The sequence below is a fragment of the Ctenopharyngodon idella genome, chromosome 12 (assembly GCF_019924925.1).
Source record: "Ctenopharyngodon idella isolate HZGC_01 chromosome 12, HZGC01, whole genome shotgun sequence".
Classification (NCBI taxonomy): domain Eukaryota; kingdom Metazoa; phylum Chordata; class Actinopteri; order Cypriniformes; family Xenocyprididae; genus Ctenopharyngodon; species Ctenopharyngodon idella.
The window spans coordinates 5512405-5535951 of NC_067231.1; the positions used below are offsets into that span (position 1 = coordinate 5512405).

At 35.6% G+C, this 23547-nt stretch overlaps 1 protein-coding gene across 3 annotated transcripts in view; it reads right to left on the minus strand.

Moving 5' to 3' along the window:
- Positions 1–23547, minus strand: part of pcdh15b (protocadherin-related 15b) — a 214432-nt gene that overhangs the window by 162083 nt on the left and 28802 nt on the right. For all 3 annotated transcript variants that reach the window (XM_051914968.1, XM_051914965.1, XM_051914967.1), the window contains 2 exons: positions 2165–2325; positions 1031–1186 (listed from right to left, as the gene is read on the minus strand). In XM_051914968.1, the coding sequence (XP_051770928.1) occupies positions 1031–1186; positions 2165–2325 (317 nt within the window). The remainder of the gene's footprint in view (positions 1–1030; positions 1187–2164; positions 2326–23547) is intronic.

Consider the following 23547-nt stretch of genomic DNA (forward strand, 5'->3'; position numbering starts at 1 on the left):
TATTTCTTTTATATATTATATTGTATTTGTAATGTGCATATTTGTTCTTATTTTTAATAACAAAGATAAAATGATGAAATAAATATTTCCATCTCAGCCCACCCCTACTTTAGCCAAAATGTAATTCTTTTTATATTTTACCTTGTAAGGCTACATTTTTAAAATAAGGAAATTAGTTTGGCTGTACTGCTCAGTCACTTGCAAAATAGTAAAACCAGCATGAAAAAAATCATGATAAAATCGTGAATCATGATTTCCCTATGATATTTTTGTAATATCGCCCACCCCTAGTGACGCTGAAGACTGGAGTAATGACTGCTGAAAATTCAGCTTTGCCATCACAGGAGCAAATTCCATTTTAAAATATATTAAAATAGAAAGAAGTTCTTTCAAATTGTAATTATATTTCTAAATATAACTCAAATAAAGACAAACTTAGTGAGCATAAAGTCTTCTTTCAAAAACCTTAAATAATTACCAAACTTTTGACTGGTAGTATGGATCAGAATAGATTAATTTTAACTGTTGTGATTTGGGATGCAAAAAGTAGAGGGGCAGAGTATATCACAAGAACGTTTCAGGCAAAATTTCAATATTGTGTATACCGAACAACGGTGTAATGGGAATTCACGATACAAAGAGAAGTTAAATAAGTCACACAAGGTGACTGGCAGATTTATTCAGTGAGCTACAGCACTTCTGGGGTAATTACACAGCAGTCACATACAGAGAAACGTTAACAGCTAAATGCTTCAGCTCCAAAGCCCACAAGTGCAATTCATTTACCGCAAAATAACCCCATTGTGGGTAAACCATCACACTGACACAATCCACTGGTTGAATTTCAAATTGCAGCTGGCAAATGTTCAGTTTTAGCTAAACCAACTCACTTCTGCAAACTTCTAATAACGTGTGCAACAGAATGCCGGTGACTTCGATGTTCTCCAGAAACTGTATAAAAGTAATTCATGAAAAAGTCATTACAACTACAGAAGAAGAACAAAAGAAGCCCTGCTAAATAGAAACTCACCTCATTAATCGCTACATAGTAGCGTGGCTGCTGAAAGCGTGGGGTGTTGTCGTTTCGATCCCGTATGACTATCCGCACTTCGTGTAGGATCACCGTGCCAACAAGCTCATTAGTACACTGAACCTGCACGACAATGGACTGAATGTAGGAGGGAGGCTGAAAGACAAAAAGAAAAGATCGAAATCGAGCAGTTCATTTGCATGGTGTGCATTCAGCAGGCCAAACTAAAAATGACCATTTGCTTGCAGTCCATTATGAAGCTCATTACAAAGTGCATGCTGTGAACAACAGCTTCCCCAGCTTTTTGTTATATCATATTTCTGGCTGAACCAAAATAAATGAACAGATAAATAGTGTCCAAAAGTCTGAGACCACTAGTTTTTTTTTTTTTTTACAAATTACATTATCAGCCTAACAATTTTAGGATTTAGCGTGTCCCTATTATGCTTTTTTGAATATTACTTTTTATGCAGTGTGTCATATAGCTGTTTGTGAATGTAAAATGTCTGCCATGTTTTAAAGATCAAAGTGCACAACAAATAAATGTATTGTCATCAGCAGTTCCACTCTCACTTTCTGTTACAAACGCAACAATGTAACAAGTCTGCATAATGCCAGCTTATGGTCTTCATTGGCTGCTCGCAATCAACGTCTACTTTAAATCGCCCTCAAACACTGTTGTATCCGAGGACGGAGCGTACTACCCCTACTTCCAAATTATGCTGGAATTTAAGATGTAAAAACTGATCGTATCACGTGCTGTGGAAGCCTCCGGAGCTGAAATTCAGATTATGGTAATAGGCGTTTTGTTTCCAACATGCGCTGTAAGCAGTAGACCAATCACAACAGACTGGGCCATCAGACCAATCAGAGGCTCTCTGTAAGGAGGGGTTTAGAGAGACTGAAACTTCGAACAAACCATTTTCAGACTCTTTGAAAATGTATGTTATGAGATGCATGTAAATCCAAAACAAAATTAGCAACCTTTAAAATAGCATAATAGGGGCACTGTAAAAAATCCTGAATATTTCCATGTTTTATTTTCATGTTTATAGGTGAAGTGTGTCATTTCTGCACCACTAGCATTCAATGGTGATCTCAGACTTGTATAGCAAAAGGATTTCAGATAATCACATCTCGGTCCAGAACTCGTCCGGTGCTGTTGAGATACAGGCGCTGCTTGATCGGGTCCAGAATGACCCAGTAGTCATGGTTGTCCCGTAGAGATAAAGAGATGGTCCTGTCAGGATCTTCTGCTCTCCCGTTTATCTGCATGTTCTCCACCAGAAGGGTCCCTGTGATAATAACAAACAAACATTCTTATTTCAAACATTCTTATTTGCTCATTGCTTATTTGTTTCTTTTTCAAAAAGCACTTGTGGCATATTCATAATCATTTACTATTACATAAAAATGCATGAATTACTTGTTCTTGCCATATGCATGCAAATACAATGGCACATATGCAAATATAATTAGGGACGAAACAATAAAGATAATTAGAGACCTAAGATTTAGAGCAGATAAACAGATGCATATTTTATTCACCCACCCCCCTCACCACTAACAAACTGGTTCACCTAATGTAACATCATCGGGAATTTAGGTACATACCACTGAAAGAAAATTCCAAGTTTAATATCTCAAGTGGTTCTCCTAGACAGCAATGAGATTAAATAGGGTCCAAACTGAGACTTTTGCTTCTCAACATTTTCTCCTGAGTAACAGACCCAGTGATCTCACGTGTCTCTTCTATAGTTTTAGACACCTAAAGTTTCAGACACCAAAAGCGAGGCTTGCAAAAGTCAGATCTCAACACAAACTCAAAAAATTCTCACCAAATTCTTCCAAGACCAAATGACCTGAACTCTGATTTCCACATTCATTTTATAGTTCTATAATCGCACTGTCCCTTGTGAAAAAGAAAAACACTAAATGAGCATACTAAATGATATACTTTAAAATATACATACGTAATTGTCAACTAAATGTAATGTTTTCGGACACTTAACTAAAATATACTTTAATGTAATTTTTATTGAAACATGTATATATATATAAGGAACAATACTTGGCAAATTTTCTCAAGAAAAAAAAAATCTCTCTACTAATGCTGTAAACTATACATGGGAATCCGTTCTACATTACTGTAATATTGAAGGTTAAAATTAACGGATTTGTATACAAACACTTAAATTAGTCTAAGTTCGGGAAGTTTTTATAATAATAAAGTTAAAATACTAACTTTACCATTATGTAATTATATTTCTACTCCAATTCGTTTTTTGAAATACATTATTTAAATGGTGGCTGTTATAAAAACTTGACGGATTTATTCAAACATGCATTAAATATTGAAGCATTATAAATTATAATGAATGTGTAATATGGTGCATATATTTAGCAAAATGCTGCTCTCTAAAGTTCAGTTTTATAGCTGACTAACCAGTTTATGGTGACTGAATTTTTTTTTTTTTTGGGGGGGTTTTCTGAGGTAAATGTGACGTTACGTGACATTGCTTACAAGCTGTTTTAGTGACGTCTTTAGCGTTTGAAACACTGATTGAGCTATTCCATGAGACAGGATACGGATTTCAGTAATTTGTACTGTATCTTTCAACATACCTTTGGGTGTTCATTCATGTTTATTTCGCGCTGTAACTGGTATTAAAGCTCAGGAGATGTTCAGTTCACGCGCGCTTCGCGTTGCCGCCTCTCTTGATCTGAGGCTACAGCCATCTGTCACGCCACATTAAACAGCGCCAAAACGGTTATTTTTTGAATTTCGTAATAAAATAGACAGAATTTGAAATCTGAGACTTTGTTTCATATCAAAAGTAACAAAGCACAAAGTTTATTATTGCCATTTATCGGATGGGAAGAGCGCTACAATGTTCTATTCATTCATCAACTGAAAACAGACTAGACTAATCGATTCTTGGGATTTAAGAATCGATATCGGTTCCTAAAAATGAGAATCGATTAAAATCGAGAAATCAATATTTTTTACCCAGCCCTTTTTAAAATATGTTCAAAGAAATACCAAATAATCAAGTATTTTACATGTCCTTTAAGTATGTTAGTCAACACATCAAAATCAAAAAGTGTACTTCTTTAAAGCATGCCAAAGGATTATTAAAACAATTTAAATTGTCCTTCAAACTTTTCATTAGACATTAATACATAATGAATTTTTTAAAAGTGTGCTTCACTATGTTAAGAAACATAGTCATGAAAGTGTACTCACTGTAATACATTTAAGTGGCCTTTTATTGCAATTATTAAATGTTATTATCTGCAAGTACAGTTTTTATAAATACATATATATACTTAAGATTTGACATACAAGTGCACATTAAGCACACTTCTTTTTCAAAAGGGGGTATGTCATAAAATGCAAACAAAACCTTTGTACAGCAGTACCCAGGTGTTGTTATGTGGGTTTAATGAGACCTCTCTGACTGCAGCAGGTAATTTAAAGCAGCTGACAGCATAAGAACACATTGTGTGAGCTACAGCAGCAGTTCACTGAGTAGAGCAGAACATCTCACGCTCACTTCAGCCTTTCATTTCAAACAGCTGTAGGACATTATTAATTCAAACTAAATCCTAGAGGAAATTCCACACTGAGTTGTTGTTTAATATTGTTTGATATTCTTGGTTTGTATTGTAAGACAGACCATTTCTGTCTAAAACAGCTTCTATAGTCAGTGCACCAAGTCACATAGCAGGGTCTACAAAAAAAAAAAAAAAAAAACTTGAACAACAGAAAATAAACTAGTATGGTTTTATAAGTCATCTTTTCCCTGGAAGTCATCAGCCCCAATGAATACTGTGCATAAAACAGCCCGGGAACACAAGTCCAGTTTAAAGGGCCAAGTGCATCGAACAGTACGCACACTATAACACTATAATGCTAATGTAATTTCCTTTCTTTATGCTGCCAATAGAAATTGATGTGCTATCCCAAATCAGCAGACTTCATCCGAATATGCCTACTTCCATACTATATAGTAGGCAAAAAACAGTATGTGAGCCGAGTAGTATGTCTGAATTCATAGTATTCATAAAACAGTAAGTGGAAAGTACCCATTCTGAAGTGTGCATTCGACACTTTACTTTACTTTACTATCTCATGAGGCCACGGGAGAGAAGTTGTGAATGGAGGTAAAGCGACGCAACTGATGCTGTAGGTCACATGACAATGACAACATAGCAAACAACTACATCAGAATTTCATTCATAATACACACATTCATACTTTACAGAACATACTTTTTTAATGGTTGCAAAGCAAGTTTCAAACCAAATGTAGTACCTACAATATAATGTGATTTTGGACACAGCATTGGTCCCCTGTGACTCTTCATACGTAAGTTGCTTGGTGTACATTGGAGGAACTTTTATTTTACTTAAAGTATAGATAGATAGATAGATAGAACTCAATAAGTTCAGAATACTCAAAACATTTGAGGAAACTTATTACCTCAAAACATTTAAGTAAACTAACTCATTTTTTTTAAGTTAGTAGAACTTAACATTTTTGTGACAAGTGGGGTGGGGCCGAGAGCGGTGGAAGCGGAGCAAGGCCAGTGTGGTGCACAGGTGTCTCTTATTAACAATCACGTCACCGGCCCACAGTTCTCAGCCTCGCCCCACTCATGTTAATTACATAAAGTTCATATATACAGTATATGTGGTCTTAAAAGTTTTGCAGCTCATCCTCAACCTAACCACAGGCTCTTCACCACAATGATAACCCTACAAAACTAACATAATAGAACCCAACATAACACAACATTAAACACTAACTTATGTCTCCCTGTTAATCTTGTGCAAAAACACACAAAATAACACTTAATTTCAACATTTACTTTCTTTATACTGTACAGTCTGACGCAAAGCATGCTGGAAATTAGAAATATGTTGCAACTCAATCATATTAAGTTCAGCTTACTACAATCAAATTTTGAGTTCACGCAACTTTTTCTGTTAAGTACAATGAACTTGCATTATTATTTGAGTAAAATGAACTCATTTCATTTAATTAATTTGACTTCGGTTTACCAGTGAACATAGATAGATCTTTTCTTCCTCTCAGCGTACACCTACAGCTCTTTCGCACTATTCCAGGTTGCACGTAACCGCTTCTCCTCCCTCTCTCTCTAAAGCCGTGTCTCTCAGCATGCGGCCAGATGGTTTTCTATGTCACACCAATGGGTGATGAACGTGTTTTTGGCGAGCACTGGGACGATCTCGGGAAGCGGCACGCCATTCCCTCTCCCGGCTGTCTCAAACAGCGTTGTGCCTGATCCTGGACGTCCCTTGGCAGCTGGTTTGCAGCAGGCCGAGACCCTTGCAAGCTGGCAGCACACCTGTGCAGGGCAAGCTGGGTGATGCTTGGCACAGCATGTTGAGTTCTCTATGCTCACATATCAATGTGTGTCTTCCTCCTTTTCTTTATTGTTCTCACTGTTCTCTCTACAGGGTACCACCCCATCAGAAAGCGCTATGTCTATCCAGCTTTATCATTCCCTGCCTGAAAACGTACTTCCTGTGTTCTTCTGAACTGCAGTGGTGTAAAGAGACTCTCTGGGCATGGGGAATCTGACATTCTGTGAATGTTTTATCACTTATATAGATAACGGTATAAAAAAGAAATATACTGCACATTTGTTCTTATTCCCTCAGTTGGAGACCAAATGGCAGTTTTATCAGCCATTCGTGTTAAGCGGAGCTAGGCTATTACATCCTGACCCTGATATTAAAGCCCATGAATATCATTTATATATTCGTAGGATTGGTTTTAACATTGATAAGGACATTTACAACTCAATCAAACTACACAGGACACCATGTTTTCATCAGATTCACAGAGAAACTGCCTGTTACTACTGACTTGTTGTTTGTTTTACAGTGTTTGAGTATTTGAACACTATCTTTTATATATTAAATAAAAATTCCCAAACGATACACTTTACAAAGTAATGTGAAGTTTGATGTGAAGTCAGTATTTTTTCTTCAGTATTTTTTTATTTCTTTTACTAATTAAAGAGTTTTCAATTTAATTAAGAAATTAATGTTTTCTTTTTCAGATTTATTTTTTAAGTTATTATAACTTAAGTATTTTAATTGATTAATTTTCAAATTATTTCCAATTATTTTAGTAATTATGTAAAAAAAAAACAAAAAAAAAACATATCAACATATTGTTATGCCTGTGTTGTTTTCGAACTTTAAATTAAATAGTTTAGTGTCATATCAGCTTTATTAGCCATCAGCCACCCTTGTTCTAAAAGATATCGACATTGGGTATTTAAAAAAAATCCATATTGTTAAGATGCATTACTCGTACAGCACATACAAACCTTTCAGCTGTGCTGAAATTCAACACTCTTGCTTTATAGCATGTTGTAGGGCAGTTGTGGCCTAATGGTTAGAGAGTTGAACTTATAACCTGAAGGTCATGGGTTCAAGTCTCAGTACCGGCAGGATATGTAGGTGGGGGACTGAATGAACAGTGCTCTCTTCCACTCTCATTAGGTTCCCTTGAGCAAGGCACCTAACCCCCAATCACTCTCCAGGTTCCGCAGCAAAAATGGCTGCCCGCTGCTCCGGGTGTGTGTTCGATACTCGCTGCGTGTGTGCACTTTTTTTATTTAGTTTGAAGAAAACTCAATCTGTTTTTGTGCAAGTGAGATGAGTAAACGCATGCTCACATTTTAGAACTACAATAAGCATCATGTTTAAACAGCGCACACAACACCCCTACACCTTACTACAGAATTCTCTCAACATGGGGTCAGAAGAGGTTTCAGTCAATAAATGGAAAAACAAATTAGCTTGTGTTATCTGAAAAAGTAACTCAATCATTTGGTTGTAAATTGAAAAGTAATGCGTTATTTTACAAGTTACTAAAAAAAAAATGTAATCTGATTATGTAACTCTTTGTAATGCATTACCCTCAATACTGGATACTTACTAGTGTTTGATACTTTTTGTTTTTTGGTTCATATCTTGTACATGATCAACTACTAGAAGACAATTAATATTTTATTCGACTTTGGAAAATGTTTACAATTGTCAAACTGCTTCTAGCTGGTTCATCGGATATTTTCTCTGCACAACTGCCTTTCAGCAGCTCACACCAGAGTGAATACATCAATGCTTAATTCACACAGAGTCATGTGTTAGCTCTTGGTAACTAGGTTATTAGTTACCCCAGTAACCTACTAACCCAGTAACACATGACCCAGAGTAACTGTTCATTTAATTTATAAAGGGGGAAAAAAAATGTATTAAATAATTTAAATACAACACAAAACAATTTATATTACAAACAGTCTGTAATCTAATTGTAAAAAGAAAAAAAGAAATCAAACTAGAAATATTGAAATAATATTTTTATAATTCTGTATTAATCAACTTTGGGAGAGACATGTCTCTACAGTGCAAAGCCAAATCTATTTCAATTCTAAAGTTAATGCCAGGCTAAAGTCGTTGTCCTTTGGTATGGCTGTAAGAGGATAATGATGCCCAGTGAGGTCAGAATCAATTATCTTGGTGCAACTGACCCTTAGCTTAACAAAAGGGTCAGCTTTTTCCTTTTTAGAACGGATGCGGTGACTCAGAAGCACCTTGATGAATGACAGACATTCTGAAGGCTAGGATGTTCCATAATGCTTATGTAGTACAATATGATATCTCGGCCAATACATTGCGAATTTTGCTCATACACTTACATTTAAAATTTAGAAATAGCAGTAAACGTGTTAATTTATTTATTTTTTTATAAATAATACATGTTATGAGACAATAATCATCTCAGTGAGGGATTTTTATGGCACTGTAATATATTTTTCTGTGTGAATTTCCACTAGGCAAAATGAAAGATGAATAACACTGCAGAACAATGTTCATTATATGTTCAATATATACAAGTATTGTACAGCTCTCAAACTTTGAACTTCATCCACAATTCTGACAGAAATGTCAAAAAAACAAATGGAATATAAGAAGAAATACTTAAAACATAATACTAGCTTCAGTTGCTATTGCTCATACGGTTGGGGATCTCAACAAATTCTGAAAAATACTTTATTATATTTTATATCACACATTTTTATATGTTTCATTGCTATAATTTATATACAGTATGTATGGCTTCTAACTAAAATATTTATTTTGCACAAAACAAACCATGTAGGGTGAGTGATTAACTTTATATTTGTTAACTATAATATGCATACTTTTTATATGTATGCATACTTTATGACTTCACTTCAGTCATTTAATTGCTGGGAACTTATTTTAAACTATTTATATTTTTAACTTCACTTGAAGGCTGAATTTATGGAAATTCTGTCATCATTTACTAACCCTCAGTCCCAAACCTGTACAAGTTTCTTTCTTCTGTTGAACACAAAAAAAGACATTTTGAATGTTGGATACCAAACAGTTGCCGTTGACTTCTATAGTACTTTTTTCCCCCTACTATGGAAGTCAATGGCTACCGTCAACTGTCTGGTTACCACCATTCTTCAAAATGTCTTCTTTTGTGTTCAACAGAAGAAAGAAACTCATAAAGATTTGGGGCAAATTGAGGGTGAGTAAATTATGACCAAATTTTCATTTCTGAGTGAACTATCCCTTTAAGGTGCCGCACCGTTTGTGCTACAAACCTAAATTTCACAAATTGTGTGGATTGTTGAGGAAGTGTGAGCTATTACTTATCTAAGCAGACTTATTGTCACATTGACTGGCTGACAATAAACATGCCATAAATGTACATTAGAAGAGCCTTGTAATGTCCTAGCAACCAATAAGAACACCTTAGCAACTGCCTAGCAACACCCTGGGAACCATCCACAACACCTCCAAAATTGTGGTGCTGTCTTTTGCACTAGCATACAGAGTGAAATTGTCTTCAGAAAATGTAAAATCTAGTTTTAAAACATCTGTTAGCTCATATTCATTCTCATTATGGCACAATTTGTATTCATACAAAGAACTGACATAAAGATTGTAACGCTTGTCTATATCAATACACTGTTTGTGAAGCATCCAGAAGACTCAGCACAGTAGGGCAGATATGCAAGAATCCAGAGTTAGTTGTGACTCAACTAAATCTGTCATAACAGTCAAGATCAAAGACATACTAAACCATCTCCAAAGTTGTGCATCCTAACAAAGCTGCACAGCAAACTCTGTTCTCCAATTCCCTACTTATAACGAAAACATGAAACTCATAACTCAGAATTCATATTTTGTTTGTACTTCCACAGCTTCTCGAGTTGTGACTGCAAGGCTTTATTTCTGAAACATTAGCAAGCTGAAACTGTTTGTCTTTTTGTGGAATAAAATAAAAAAAAAACATCCTTTACTTTTTTGCTGGGATGTGAAATGGAGAAGATGCTAAATAGTCTTGACCCCCAGAGGTAGTTTTATGTTACCCAGTGTGCTTGAACAAAAATGCTGCTTTTCATTTGGCTCAGTCCTCCAATGTCACACATACACAGCAAAAAAAAAAAAAGGGTAAAAAGCTTATATTGATTAACCTAACCAATGAATCTTGTGAATCTGGTGCACTTTAAGGGTTAAATTAAAGGGGTCATGAATTGAGAAATCAACTTTTCTTTGAGATTTTGATATATAAGAGGTCATTGTACTATAAGAATATCCTGTACATTTCAGAACTGAAATCTTCCTTGTTAGTCCAATAAAAGCTTTTATTGACACCAGGCCCATTGAACGACTGATCCTGGAATATGCCTATCTATGAGGTGAAATGAGGAGAAATCAACGCCTACTTCATCATTGCAACGTTAGCCCCGCCCACTGGTATGGTAGCGAGATAAGGAGGAGAGAAGAGCGATACAACAGGACAAAAATTACATTACCTTGCAAAGGATCTTTATGCTAGGAATATGCTTATTTATTTTCAACAATGTGAATGTCTCAGTTGAGCTTTATTTATTTCTATTCGGTATTTCACTGTGGATTCTTTGGTAAATCAATCGCGTTTTGGCGCAGGCTTTGCAAACAGACGTTTACAATATGGACTTGACATTAATGAAACAACATGTAAGTAATTGTGTTAATTCTAAGGCCTGATTTGATTTGTTCTTTGTCTATGTGTCAGTATATCAAACCAGTGACTTAAATGGTCAACTTCATGTTGTTTCTCTTAGTAGGATGAAAATAATCTGTTATTCAAATGGTGATTAAATCATATAAAGAAAGCGATCAAAGAACCTCCCTTTGCAATCATTGGAGCTGTCAATCAAACAGCGCGAGTTTATCAGTGACTGAGTTCTGGACTCGCGCCAAAACTCCCGTTTTATTCAACAAATCTCTTAGTTATATCGCGTTTGCACTGTTAGTGATGATGAAATCATTTGTTAGTGTGCAGAAATTGAATTGCAATGACGAGATCACTGCTTTCATGCGCTCAACAACATGTCTGTGATCGGCTGTTCATCACTGCAACCTTTCATTCCATGATCTAAATACGTTTTTACTATTATAGAGTTCAAGGTTAACTAATCGTGAAAACGATTAGTTAACCTTGAGCGCTATAATAGTAAAAACGTGCTAAAAGAGAGAGTAATAAGTTGGCTATTTCAAATGGAAACATGTCAGCCAATCACAGCAGTGGGCGGTTACACTGAAGTCTCACAGCAGACACGCCCCTTAAAACAGAGCGTTCAAATCAGAGGGCTAAAATCAGGGTAGAAAAAATGCCTTTTATTTCTAAAATATGACAATTTTTGACATAAAAAGCATACTAACATTATAAGTGCAACCCAGGAAACATTATAAAACAACGTAGTTCATGACCCCTTTAAGAGTGCCAAACCCATTTTCAGTGACCATCTGGACATTACAATACATGTACAATGATATGTTTTTAGGAAAATAAAAATAATAATAATGTATTTATTATTATTATTATTATTTCTAAGAAAGTAATATATTACAATTGTACTGCAACTGCACTGTAAAATATATTTAAATGCAAAAGGAATATTTCACAGCTAGAACTTTTTATTTTGCGTGAACACAGCTTTGAAACGCACAGTTCGACAGACTATATGAGTCAAAATCTGCTAAGGGGTAATTAAATGTAACAAATCACGTAAAAATGTATAATTTTTAATTGGAAAATTAAACAACTTTTTATCAAACTTTGATAGTTGCCTTAATATTTTAAACAACTGAGGAGATAGTGATCAAGCTACATTTTATAAAAATCCCCTGCCAAGTTCCTAAATCTTACATCAGCATTTGAAAGTCAAATTAGACACCTACAGGGACTCATCTCAAGATAACTCATTCAACAGTTCATCTATTGCCTAAATTATATATATATATATATATATATATATATATATATATATATATAAAGATGAGTCATGAATAGAAAATTATTGAAAATACTCAAATCATGAATGTCAAAATGCACAGTTCATGCTTTTACGCATTCTGACATTCCTGATTTGAGTATTTTCAATAATTATATATTCTTGACTGATCTTTTTTTGTCTGTCAAAATATAACATACAACATGTTGAACGATGTTAACCCAGGTTTTTCAGTTGGACTGGCATTTATTCTCTTTAGCATGTAGTGTGAAGTATTTCACTCAGTTCCCTGATCATCCTGATTAAATTTTAGTGAGTGAAGAACAAATTTATACTCACGTGTGTTATGTATTATGTATGTTATCATCTCTGACAGATATCATGTTGAAGCCGCCCAGGCTGCTGTTTTCTCCCTCTTCCTGGAAAGCGGTGACGCATTCAAAACATTCGGTAGTGTGGATTTTTCAGGAAATGTGTGTACTCTCTGCTTCTCGTAAATACCACCGTGTATTGTGCACGTTATTTTTTGACAGACAACGATGTTGTGATGTTCAAATGATGTGAATTTGAAAACAGATGGATCGTAAGGTGATAATTATTAATTTCTTAGCCGTCAAGTATTCAGTGAAGTGATTGATGCCCATGAGTGTTTTGTCGATGTTTTAGTTCTAATATTCCAACCGACAGCCGGAATAAATTTTTGACGGACATGATAACTTGTGTGAGGGATGAACTATGTTTGGGTCATTACAAAACATGTTGGAGACATTCAAAGTGCTGTTTGCGTGGTTCATTATACTTACATTACGGCATGAAATTTATTTCATGGCTTAAATAAATTATGTTACACACAGACTAACATGATTGGCTTGTCAAAAATGTTATATTCAGCTGTTGCAAATGTATTGACTTTTGAATATCAAGTTTATTTATTTTTTTTTTCTTTAAAAGAAAGGAGTGGGTTTTAATGTCTCTTTTAACAAATAAAAACAAAATAAATATTTTATTTAAACCCATGAAAATGCAGATCCTGTTGTAAATAATAGTGAAAAATCAATTTATAAGACTGTTGTTTCATTATTAATCCTTAATTAAATTGCAGCCTTTTGCGATTTGATAAACACACTAAGCCAACACACTTCCGCATTGCCACAAAAATGCTGCAACGTTAGAAATCTTTTATGAAAAGTGTTTTTGGTTCATTATGAAACTGTGGCAGGATAAATTAAACTGTAATTAATGGAAAACAAATATAATATAATATAATATAATATAATATAATATAATAACTTTTGCGGTAGAAGGAACAAAGAAAGTAATATGGTTTTGGAATGACATTTCCACCAGCTCTTCTCACAACATGCACATATCAAGTACCTATGTGTTGTTTACTTCACTGTAGTCATATATTTTACAGCTAAAATTCCCTGTTGCACATTGCTGGAGCCAGAAATATTGACTTATGGAAAAATGTCTCTGTGACCACACTGGCTGACCCATGTCAACAATAGTCCTTGTCCTCCAAACCACACAAGCAGTCTTCAAGAATTGTTTACCTCTACCTTCACATCAGTACCTCCGTAACCCAAGACCAAAAAAGATCTTACCTGAAAATTGCATAACATGCCTCTCAGACTGCAAATGTTACATAACAGTGCAAACAAAGAACGTGTAGTGGAGAAATGTTGAAATATAAGACAAAGTCACAAAAAAAAAAAAAAAAAAAGTTGGGGATCTACAGTTTTACATTGACTAGTCGATTAGTGCATTTCTGGATGAATAGTCAGCTAGTAAAATATAAGAGGCCATGCAAACCCTAGTGTTTGGTGGATGTCAGTGATGAAATGGTTTTGGGAAGGACTCTAGCTGCTGAGACAGGCTTATTTCCCCTATAAACCTATATATGGCCTGGCAGGTTGTCATTAGAAGAAATGAATGTGGGGAAGGAGGTGGTCTGGTGCCAAGATATGCTCCACACTGGGGGGAAACACTGAAGCTAGCTGGGACTAGGAACGAAATGACATGCTGATGTAATCAATGACGCTGATTATGTAAATACGTTGATTTGCGTACAATGTGTCACACTGTTTATGTTCATCCCCAATCCCTGTCATGTTTCACACAAAACAAGACTCCATAGAGCAGATGCTAATACCTAGCATGGCAACGCTGCATTTTATTTTTATTACACCCATGAAAACCACACTCTATAACCAAACTGACACTTTGCAAATTTTCAGGTCTTACAACCGCAGTGTATAAATGGAACCGAACTTCTCTGCCACATGACGTAAGAGCCACAATGAACTGTATAATCTTTAGTCCTGTGTTAAGACCCTTCACACCAAGAACACCAATGTCACAGTAACCAGCTAGTGTGCCCAGATAGCCATCAGAGGGCACTCCTCCCCAGACCTCTGCAATTCAGTCATGGACTACATTCCCCATAATCCTTTGACTCATCAGCACTCATTGCATTCAGCTGTTGCTCATTAGCCTTGTTAAAGGGTTAGTTCACCCAAAAATGAAATTTCTGTCATTAAGTACTCACCCTCATGTTGTTCCAAACCCGCAAGACCTTTGTTCATCTTCAGAACACAAATTAAGATATTTTTGATGAAATCTGAGAGGTTTTTTATCTCCCACAGAAAGCGACGAAATTATCACTTTCAAGGTCCAGAGAAGTAGTAAAGACATTGTTAAAATAGTCAACCTGACTACAGTGGTTCAACCTTAATGTTATGAAGAGACGAGAATACTTCTAGTGCGCAAAAACAAAACAAAAATAATGACTTTATTCAACGATTTTTCCTCTTCCCTGTCAGTCTCCTACGCAGTTGACGCATTGAACGCAGTGCGGAGCTTCCGTGTTCTACGTCAGATAATTATGACAATAACATATTAACATTTACAATAACACAAAAACATTCTGTTTACTATGAGTATGAAATGCAATTTTGTTGTCTGCTACTTTAAATGCTCAAGCGTTCATTAGCTGGAAAAATTTTGTTCTGAAAGTGATTCCAATGATTCCAATTCCTCTGTGTTGTTAACGTTATAGTTGTTGTGTGGACTCTGCTAAATTTACAATGATTTTTAAAACTATATCTTTATTGTTATAGTTATCGTCCTTGGTGTGAACAGGTCTTTAATTAGATTAGTTTACTCACAGAGACAGAAAAATGAGTTGCGTTCATCCAAGTTCACCAAGGAGCTGCCTTTTTTTTTTTTTTTTTTTTTTAAAGAAAGCATTTAAGGCTGTTGCTGAATATTTAAAGGTGCAGTTCATAATATTGACAGCTAGTGGTTGTAATAGGTATTGCAGTCCAAATTCATAATATTCAAGAGAGTTGCTTCTCCTGACCCCTCCTCCACTTTTCGGTCATAGAGATATGTATTCAAGCAGCTACTTTAATCTGCAGAATGATCAAAACATTTCTAGACTCACACCCGTAAGTATGTAAATGTTGTTGCCAATCCGTAACAGTGGCTGTGAACATCATAGATATTTGTGTTACTAATAGATGCCTTTTAATTCTTGGCACTGTATTTGTGAATAAAATATTTAAAGATTAATGGGAGAAGTTGTAGTAATTTATTGGTAAGTTGACTAAAGGATTAATCGACTAACCAGAAAATAATCGATTAACAGTAAAAACAATATGTAGATTAATCGACTAATCAGAAAATAATCGATAGTTTAATGGAACACAGAATACAGAATAGTTCAAGTTTGAGGCTATTGAGCACCTCTAGTGGGCCCCAGCCCCCAGTTTGAGAACCACTGGCATAGATGATGTTCAAGACAGACTTTGGGCAGCTCAGTAGGTCTAGGAGACAAGAAAACACCTTTTCAAAAACAGAAATGGATGCTGGTCCTAATTTAAAGATGAGGACAAAACTAATAACTCATATCAAATGCAACCTGCTAATTGACAGAGTTGGCTGAAGTATGAGCAAATCTAATCATCAAGCAAGGGTCACTTCAGGTCAGTTTTGTGGCTCTAATTGGACTCAGAGAGGATGATCAGAGAGCATGCGGGACGTTTAACAAGAGCCAGAGGAGAGCACGGTCAGATGAAGATGATGAGTTGATGCAAGACATGTCGAATGTCAGGATATAAATGGATGCCCTTCCACCCTTCATCCTTGCAGTCAGACATCAGGACAGTTTATTCTCAAGAGTCCTCAAAAGCCTCCAACAAATCCACCTCTACCTTGACACCAAAATCCCACACTTTTTCAAGACTCATCTTGCCTAGATCAATAGTCTTTCTATCCAACCGCCCAACCATCACTCAAACGTAGCAATAATTACCCGCTAATCCAAGCTTTCCACCTTTGTCTTCTCCGCTATTGTGGACACTTAAGGGGATGCTAAACCATGTTTGTCTTGGTCATCCGTTGAGCCACCAACTTTGTTGATTTCTGACAATTAATCTATCCTGCAACCAATGCGGTAACCTCCAACATACACTCGATCAACACCAGGGTCCTCACCCCCGATATCTCACATTCACTGTACAAAAAGGAGCACAAGAACAATAATGAGGTGCTAATGTAATAATGATCAAAGTGTAATGGTCTTCCATGCCTTACAGGACTAAATAATGGTGAGAGGCTCTTGTTCCTTTTTCAGTAGAAGGCTATTCAGTTTCATAACTCCAGCCATTTGAAGAAATTGCTGAGACAAGTGTTAAGTGGAATCGTCCTTGAGGTTACAGTTTGATTTCTTTCCTGCCATTGGAAAAATCGCTTATTTCATTTAGATGAATTTCCCTGCAATTGCAGGGACATTCCAGATTTTGTGTATCTTGATTGAAATGCAGTAGCATGTGAGTAGTTTCATACACAAGTCATAAATATTTAATTCATAGATAAGTACAATAATAGCAACAACCTGAGAAATCGTTGTTGTTCCGTCCCCATAAGACTAGGGGTATTTGAAATCTCACAGTCTGGAATGAGTCATGCTCAGTTGTAATACATCTAAATTCAATATTTAAAACTCCAACTGACTAACATGTAGACTAATATTTTGAGTGCATAATGTAAAAATACCAGGGTTATGAAACTTTCTAAATATCATCAAAAAAATACAATTCTTGAAAAGACCTTTTAAATATTCTTACATATTATGTTTCCCTGTGGTGCAACCAACATGCAATAAATAAATAAATAAAATGAGAGGTCATAGAGAGGACCCCTGCAGACCCTCATGTCAACATGTTTCTTAAAATATCAGATAATATCACCTTTTATGGCAAACAAGGTTAGTGCAGGGTTTAAAAAATGTCATATGGTGTGAATCCCAAAAAACGTAATGAAATTTATGAATTAATAATTAATTCATGCATATATTTAGAACCTGCATAATTAGGGTCCACCAGAACCCCAATGTTTTGTGTTATGGATAAAGCACAACAAAATGGAATGGACTGCAGGGTATTCGCAAAATGCATGTTTAAAACTTTACTCATTTTTACTCATGGCGTGAGAAAAATAAAAACAGTGAGATGTGACAAAATGGTCAATAATGGACATTTACATTGACTAACGATTAAAAAAAATGCTATCCTTTCGAATAGCATAAATCAAAAGCATGCTTATGCCCGGTTTCACAGACAGGGCTTAGACTAAGCCAGGATTAGGCCTTAGTTCAATTAGGGCATTTAAGTAGTTTTTATAAACGTGCCCTAGAGAAAAAAAAAAAAAAAAAAAAAAAAAAAAACATTACTGGTGTGAATTGAGACAAAACAATGGCACTGACATATTTTTAGATAGTCTACGACTAGCTTAAGCCTTGTCTGTGAAACCAGGGTTAAGTTGCTTATCTTAATTATTTCCCTTTAATGCACCACCTCTACAGCTATCAGCTTGAAAACTCCAAAACTAGTCAACCTCAGCAATAATTTAGGCTAGTCATGTTTTGGACAACTAATTGGCCATCTTGCCCATCCCAAGTAGATGCTATTTAATATTTTTTACTCAGTACTTGCCCATCTAACTATTGTGATTATAAACATGTATTGTAAAGTGTGACTAAGTGCATTAAACAAAAGACAAAGAGAAGGAAAGAGAGAGAAAACATTTTACATCTGAAACAGTTATCACTATTTCCCTGGGACAACTTTAATTACAGTTTGAGCTTTCCAAAGTTGAGATATTTTTATCCAAAATGATGATCTATAATGTGGCGTAGCTTTCAAGGGGTTTTAAAGGTAATGCGTGGATCTCAAAGACGGGAGAATGAAATGAGTGAAAATGGAGGAAAACAGCATATTATCTGTAATTTGGGGTAAAGGCAGCATCGCATTGCATACATTAAGGAGGATAATACTCGTGGATGAATATGATTATTCTTTACTCTAATAATTGCGTAGAGATTCACAGCAGTAGGAGAGAAATTTCAAGGTAAATTGCAAAAAGGAGATTATCACAAATCCTGCCAACTTATAGAAGCTCTGAAATAAGCCTAAGAGAAGAGATTTTCCTTAATTTGACCAAGCAAACACTTCTCCAACTTCTGGACAAAAGCTCAACTGTTTCATCTATGTCTGCCGTGATATGGTATTAAAGACAAACAGAGAGAAGAGATTCACTCATACTAAAATACAATTGTACGCTGAGATGATCTCCAAACATCAGAAAACACAGACCGAAACTGTCAAAATTATAACACTTTCTGCAATGCACATATAGGTACTTAAAGAGCTCAAACCAAAGGGTAGTACCACTTTGAATACCAAAATATTATTTTAAAAATGCAAAAGTATGGTATGATGATTTGTTAAATCATGAAATCAAAATTATTTTCTTCATTATGGTATTTAATGCCACTTTCAACAATCCAATTTCAACAATGAGCTTAGCATTTTTTTCATAAATACAGTGGCAAGAAAATGTATGTGAACCACTTGCAGAATCTGTGAAAATGTACAAAATTTTAACAAAATAAGAGAGATCATACAAAATGCATGTTATTTTTGATTTAGTACTGTCCTGAGTAAGATATTTTACATAAAAGATGTTTACATATAATCCATAAGACAAAAAAATTGCTGAATTTAATAAAATGACCCAGTTCAAAAGTTTGTGAATGTGAACCATTGATTGTTAATACTATGTGTCATTACCTGGATGATCTTTTTTTTGTTGTGTGATGGTTGTTCATGAGTCCCTTGTTTGTCCTGAACAGTTAAACTGAGATCTGTTCTTCAGAAAAAATCTCCAGGTCCCAAAAATTCTTCAGTTTTCCACCATCTTTTGCATATTTGAACCCTTTACAACAGTGACTGAATGATTTTGAGATCCATCTTTTCACATGGAGGACAACTGAGGGACTCAAACACAACTATTAAAAAAGGTTCAAACATTCACTGATGCTCCAGAAGGAAACACGATGCATTAAGAGTCAGGGGGTGAAAACTTTCGAACAAGATGAAGAGGTCCAAATTTTTCTTATTTCGCTTGAATATCATTTTTTTTTTTATTTAGTACTGCCCTTCGGAAGCAACAGAAAATACTTGCATGTTTCCCGGAAGACAAATTAAATACAATTTACCTTGATCTTCAAATTCCAAATGTTTTCACCCCCCATCTATTAATGCATCATGTTTTTTTCTGGAGCATCAGTGAATGTTTGAACCTTTTTTAAAAGTTGTGTTTGAGTCCCTCAATTGTCCTCAGTGTGAAAAGACGGATCTCAAAATCATTCAGTCACTGCTGTAAAGGGTTCAAATATGCAGGAAAATTGCTGGAAAACTGAAGAATCTGCAGGACCTGGAGATTTTTTCTGAAGAACAGAGCTCAGTTTAACTGCTCAGGACAAACAAGGGACTCATGAACAACCATCACAAAACAAGATCATTCAGGTAACCACACACAGTATTAAGAATCAATGGTTCACATACTGGTTATTTTAATAAATTCAGCTATTTTTTCAGTCTTGTGGATTATATGTAAACATCTTTTATGTAAAATATCTTACTCAGGACAGTGCTAAATAAAAAATAGCATGCATTTTGTATTATCTCCCTTATTTTGTTAAAATTATTAACATTTTCACAGATTCTGCAAGTGGTTCACATGCTTTTTCTTGCCACTGTATCATATTATGGTATTTTTGTGCTTTGGTACAGTCAAAAATGATATACAGCACCTTTAAAAATCCAGCGTTAGCATCAGTTCTGGCAGGTCATGTCAGTCAAGCTTGCATCAGCTGACTTCCAGGTGACTTACATCTACCTATAGGAATACGACGCCTATCACGGCATTCATATATAAGCTCCTCATTATCAGCAGCTATTGCATTTCTCAGGAGCTAATTACCCTTCTCCATCCCCAGCTCCTCCTCTCTTCAGTCAAGATTGGCCTTATGATTCCCCTGAATCGAACTAATTCTTGAAATATGTGTACATGTTAAATTATAGACATTAATTATATCTGCATATGTTGGTTCTGTTCTGTTTACCCTATGGGGGTTATTGCTGCTCTCCCTGCTCTTATCCATGCTAGGTTGCATGGATGTGCAGGGAGTTCTTGCCCAGAACAGAACCATACCGCCAATACAAACTTTATGCAATTATCAATAATATTTGATGATAGTGGTCCTGACAGAAATGACAGTTTTTTTAAAGCTTTTTATATTTTTGGGGGTAATGTGAACGTTCATGTAACATTCTACTTTATTATTTTGCAAACATTATAAGAATGTTAGTTTTGAATGTTCTCTGAATGTTCTGAAACAAGTATTAAACAAATCATTAGATGAACGTCCAACCCAAAAAACATTCCGTGAATGATATATAAACGACTTTTTTGTGTTAACATTTTGAAAAATGTATTAAAGAGTAGATATCTCTGAACGAACTTTCTGTTACCATTACCGAAAGAATGTTTGCTTAAAACTTTGAGAGGATCTTGCCAGAACGTTCTGAGAACGTTCCCTGTTATCTGGGTATGAGGTCAGCAAAAGTGTTGACCCTCTATCACACCTATAAGCTGTTCCAATTATGTTCAAAGGCAGATGTAGCTGTCAACTTTCTCCTTCATATAGCACCTCAGTATTTGAGCACACAGATACAGAAAGCAGATGAAGAGAGGATGAAAAGACAGTACTTGAAAAAGCCCATCAAAGTAGCAACGTACTGTACACCATCTGTGCATCTGCGCCCTGGTGAGGTGCACCATGGGAGGTCTAAGATAAGTGTGAAGAACAAAAATTTCTTTCATCAGTGCAACAAACACATCATTTTGTCCAAAAATGATCTCCAATGGATTCAAGCAAATCTGTCCACATCCATCACTGTCAATTAGCGCATATCGAAGGGAAACCACACAGGAGAGTTGCGCCACTTTTGTATTTCAATCTGCCTCTTGTTAACTAACCACCCACAATCAAGTTTAGCCATGCACTCTCTGCACTGTATCATGAGTATGTAAATACGTGATTGTTTTTTCAGCACAAGCACGCCTCTTTTATATGTAAAAGATCATTACCAAAAAATAATGGCAAGAAAACAGGTCTTTCTATAGAGTTGTCCTTGTATGGTCATTGTAGTTTGATTTACACACAAATGACTCTTTTGAGCATGTTCTTTTCATGAATCATTCAAAAAGACAGACTCAGGAGTTATATTTCAGTCTGATTAATGCTTCACTGAATGAACTCACTGAATCTGTCACTGAAGTGGTTACTGAATGAAAATTAAGTTACTTTCAATGATACAATATAATAAAGCATGGATGGCTAGAGGAGAGAGAATTTCTTTCATACAATGGACATTGTAACTGAAATATATTTAAATTAATCGAAATTGAAATACAGATGCACTGGTCAACCGGCTATCAATCGGAACCAGCCAGTTTTTGCTCCAAACACACAATCTGCAACAACCTGACAATTTTTTTTTTTTTTTTTTTAGGCCAATCTCTGTTCCGGACTTGCAAACAAACTGTATTGCAACAATTCCCAAAATGTAATTTGTGTGGAAATGTAAACAGACCAGAGATGGGACATGCACAGACGTGCCAGCAGAGAAAATACTGTACCAGGCACTGCAAGATTACTGTTCGCGATTATCCAGATATTGGAAGAAAAATATAAATATTGAATTGGTTGTTGGAGTTTATTTGCATGTATCTCTGAAGGGAACTTTCCTTTTACCTCTATATAATGCCTATAGACCTTATGCGCCAGAGAAACAAGCGTGCAGCCATCTTTACAATATCATATTTGAACTTCCGTTTTAGCGGTAGGTCTGTATATTTCTATGGCATCGCTGTCGAAGAGTAATTAGCTGATGAAGTGGATTTACTTATTGTAGATGTAGCGAAGGCTATCATGAGCATTGTAATGTTTAAAGTAGATGTGTTAACAAATGTCAGTATACCGGAAAGATTTTAAAATGAGCGGTTCATTCATAAATACGTAAGATCTTACCTTCATACTGTGGAAATACAGACAGAACACAACAAGTGCAGCGCTGAAAAGGGGCGGGGTTACATAAGGAAGCCTATATTAAAGTAGTGTCTGTAAGCGCAGCACTGCTTTGTGTACAGAGGTAACCAAATAAACGCTATATTGCTAGGGCTGTCGTGATAACCGCAATATCGTAATACCGCGCTATTGACGAGCCAACCGCAGAGGACTGCAAAAAACGCAGCAACCGCAATATTTGCATGTTTTCTATTTTTTGAAAGATTATGTCCTTCTCGTTTTACATTTTATGCACGTGTACTAAATATTAAATTAGTTAATAATGATAGCATAATGTGTAGCATTATGTGTGCCATGGTGATTTGTACAGAGGCTCCGTAGATTTGCACTAAACAAGCCTAAACAAACAGCGAATGTGAGAGAGATCGACTGAGCGTGTGCAATTACCTGCGTCTGTCCTTCAGACCAAGACATATATTCGTGAAAAAAGGTCATGTCCAAGGATAGCGAAATCTCTGCCTTAGCATCAACACATTACTAGTCAAGTGGAGCTCAAAGTTAAAATGATTTCAACAGCTTGTTTCTTTACATCTCTCCTTGAATGAATCAGCGTTTTTGAACATCTAGTTGAATGAACGGTTTAAAGACTCACTCAAAGACAGTCCCTTGCCGCCACCTAGTGGTGCAACAATGTAACTGCACTGACTGACAGC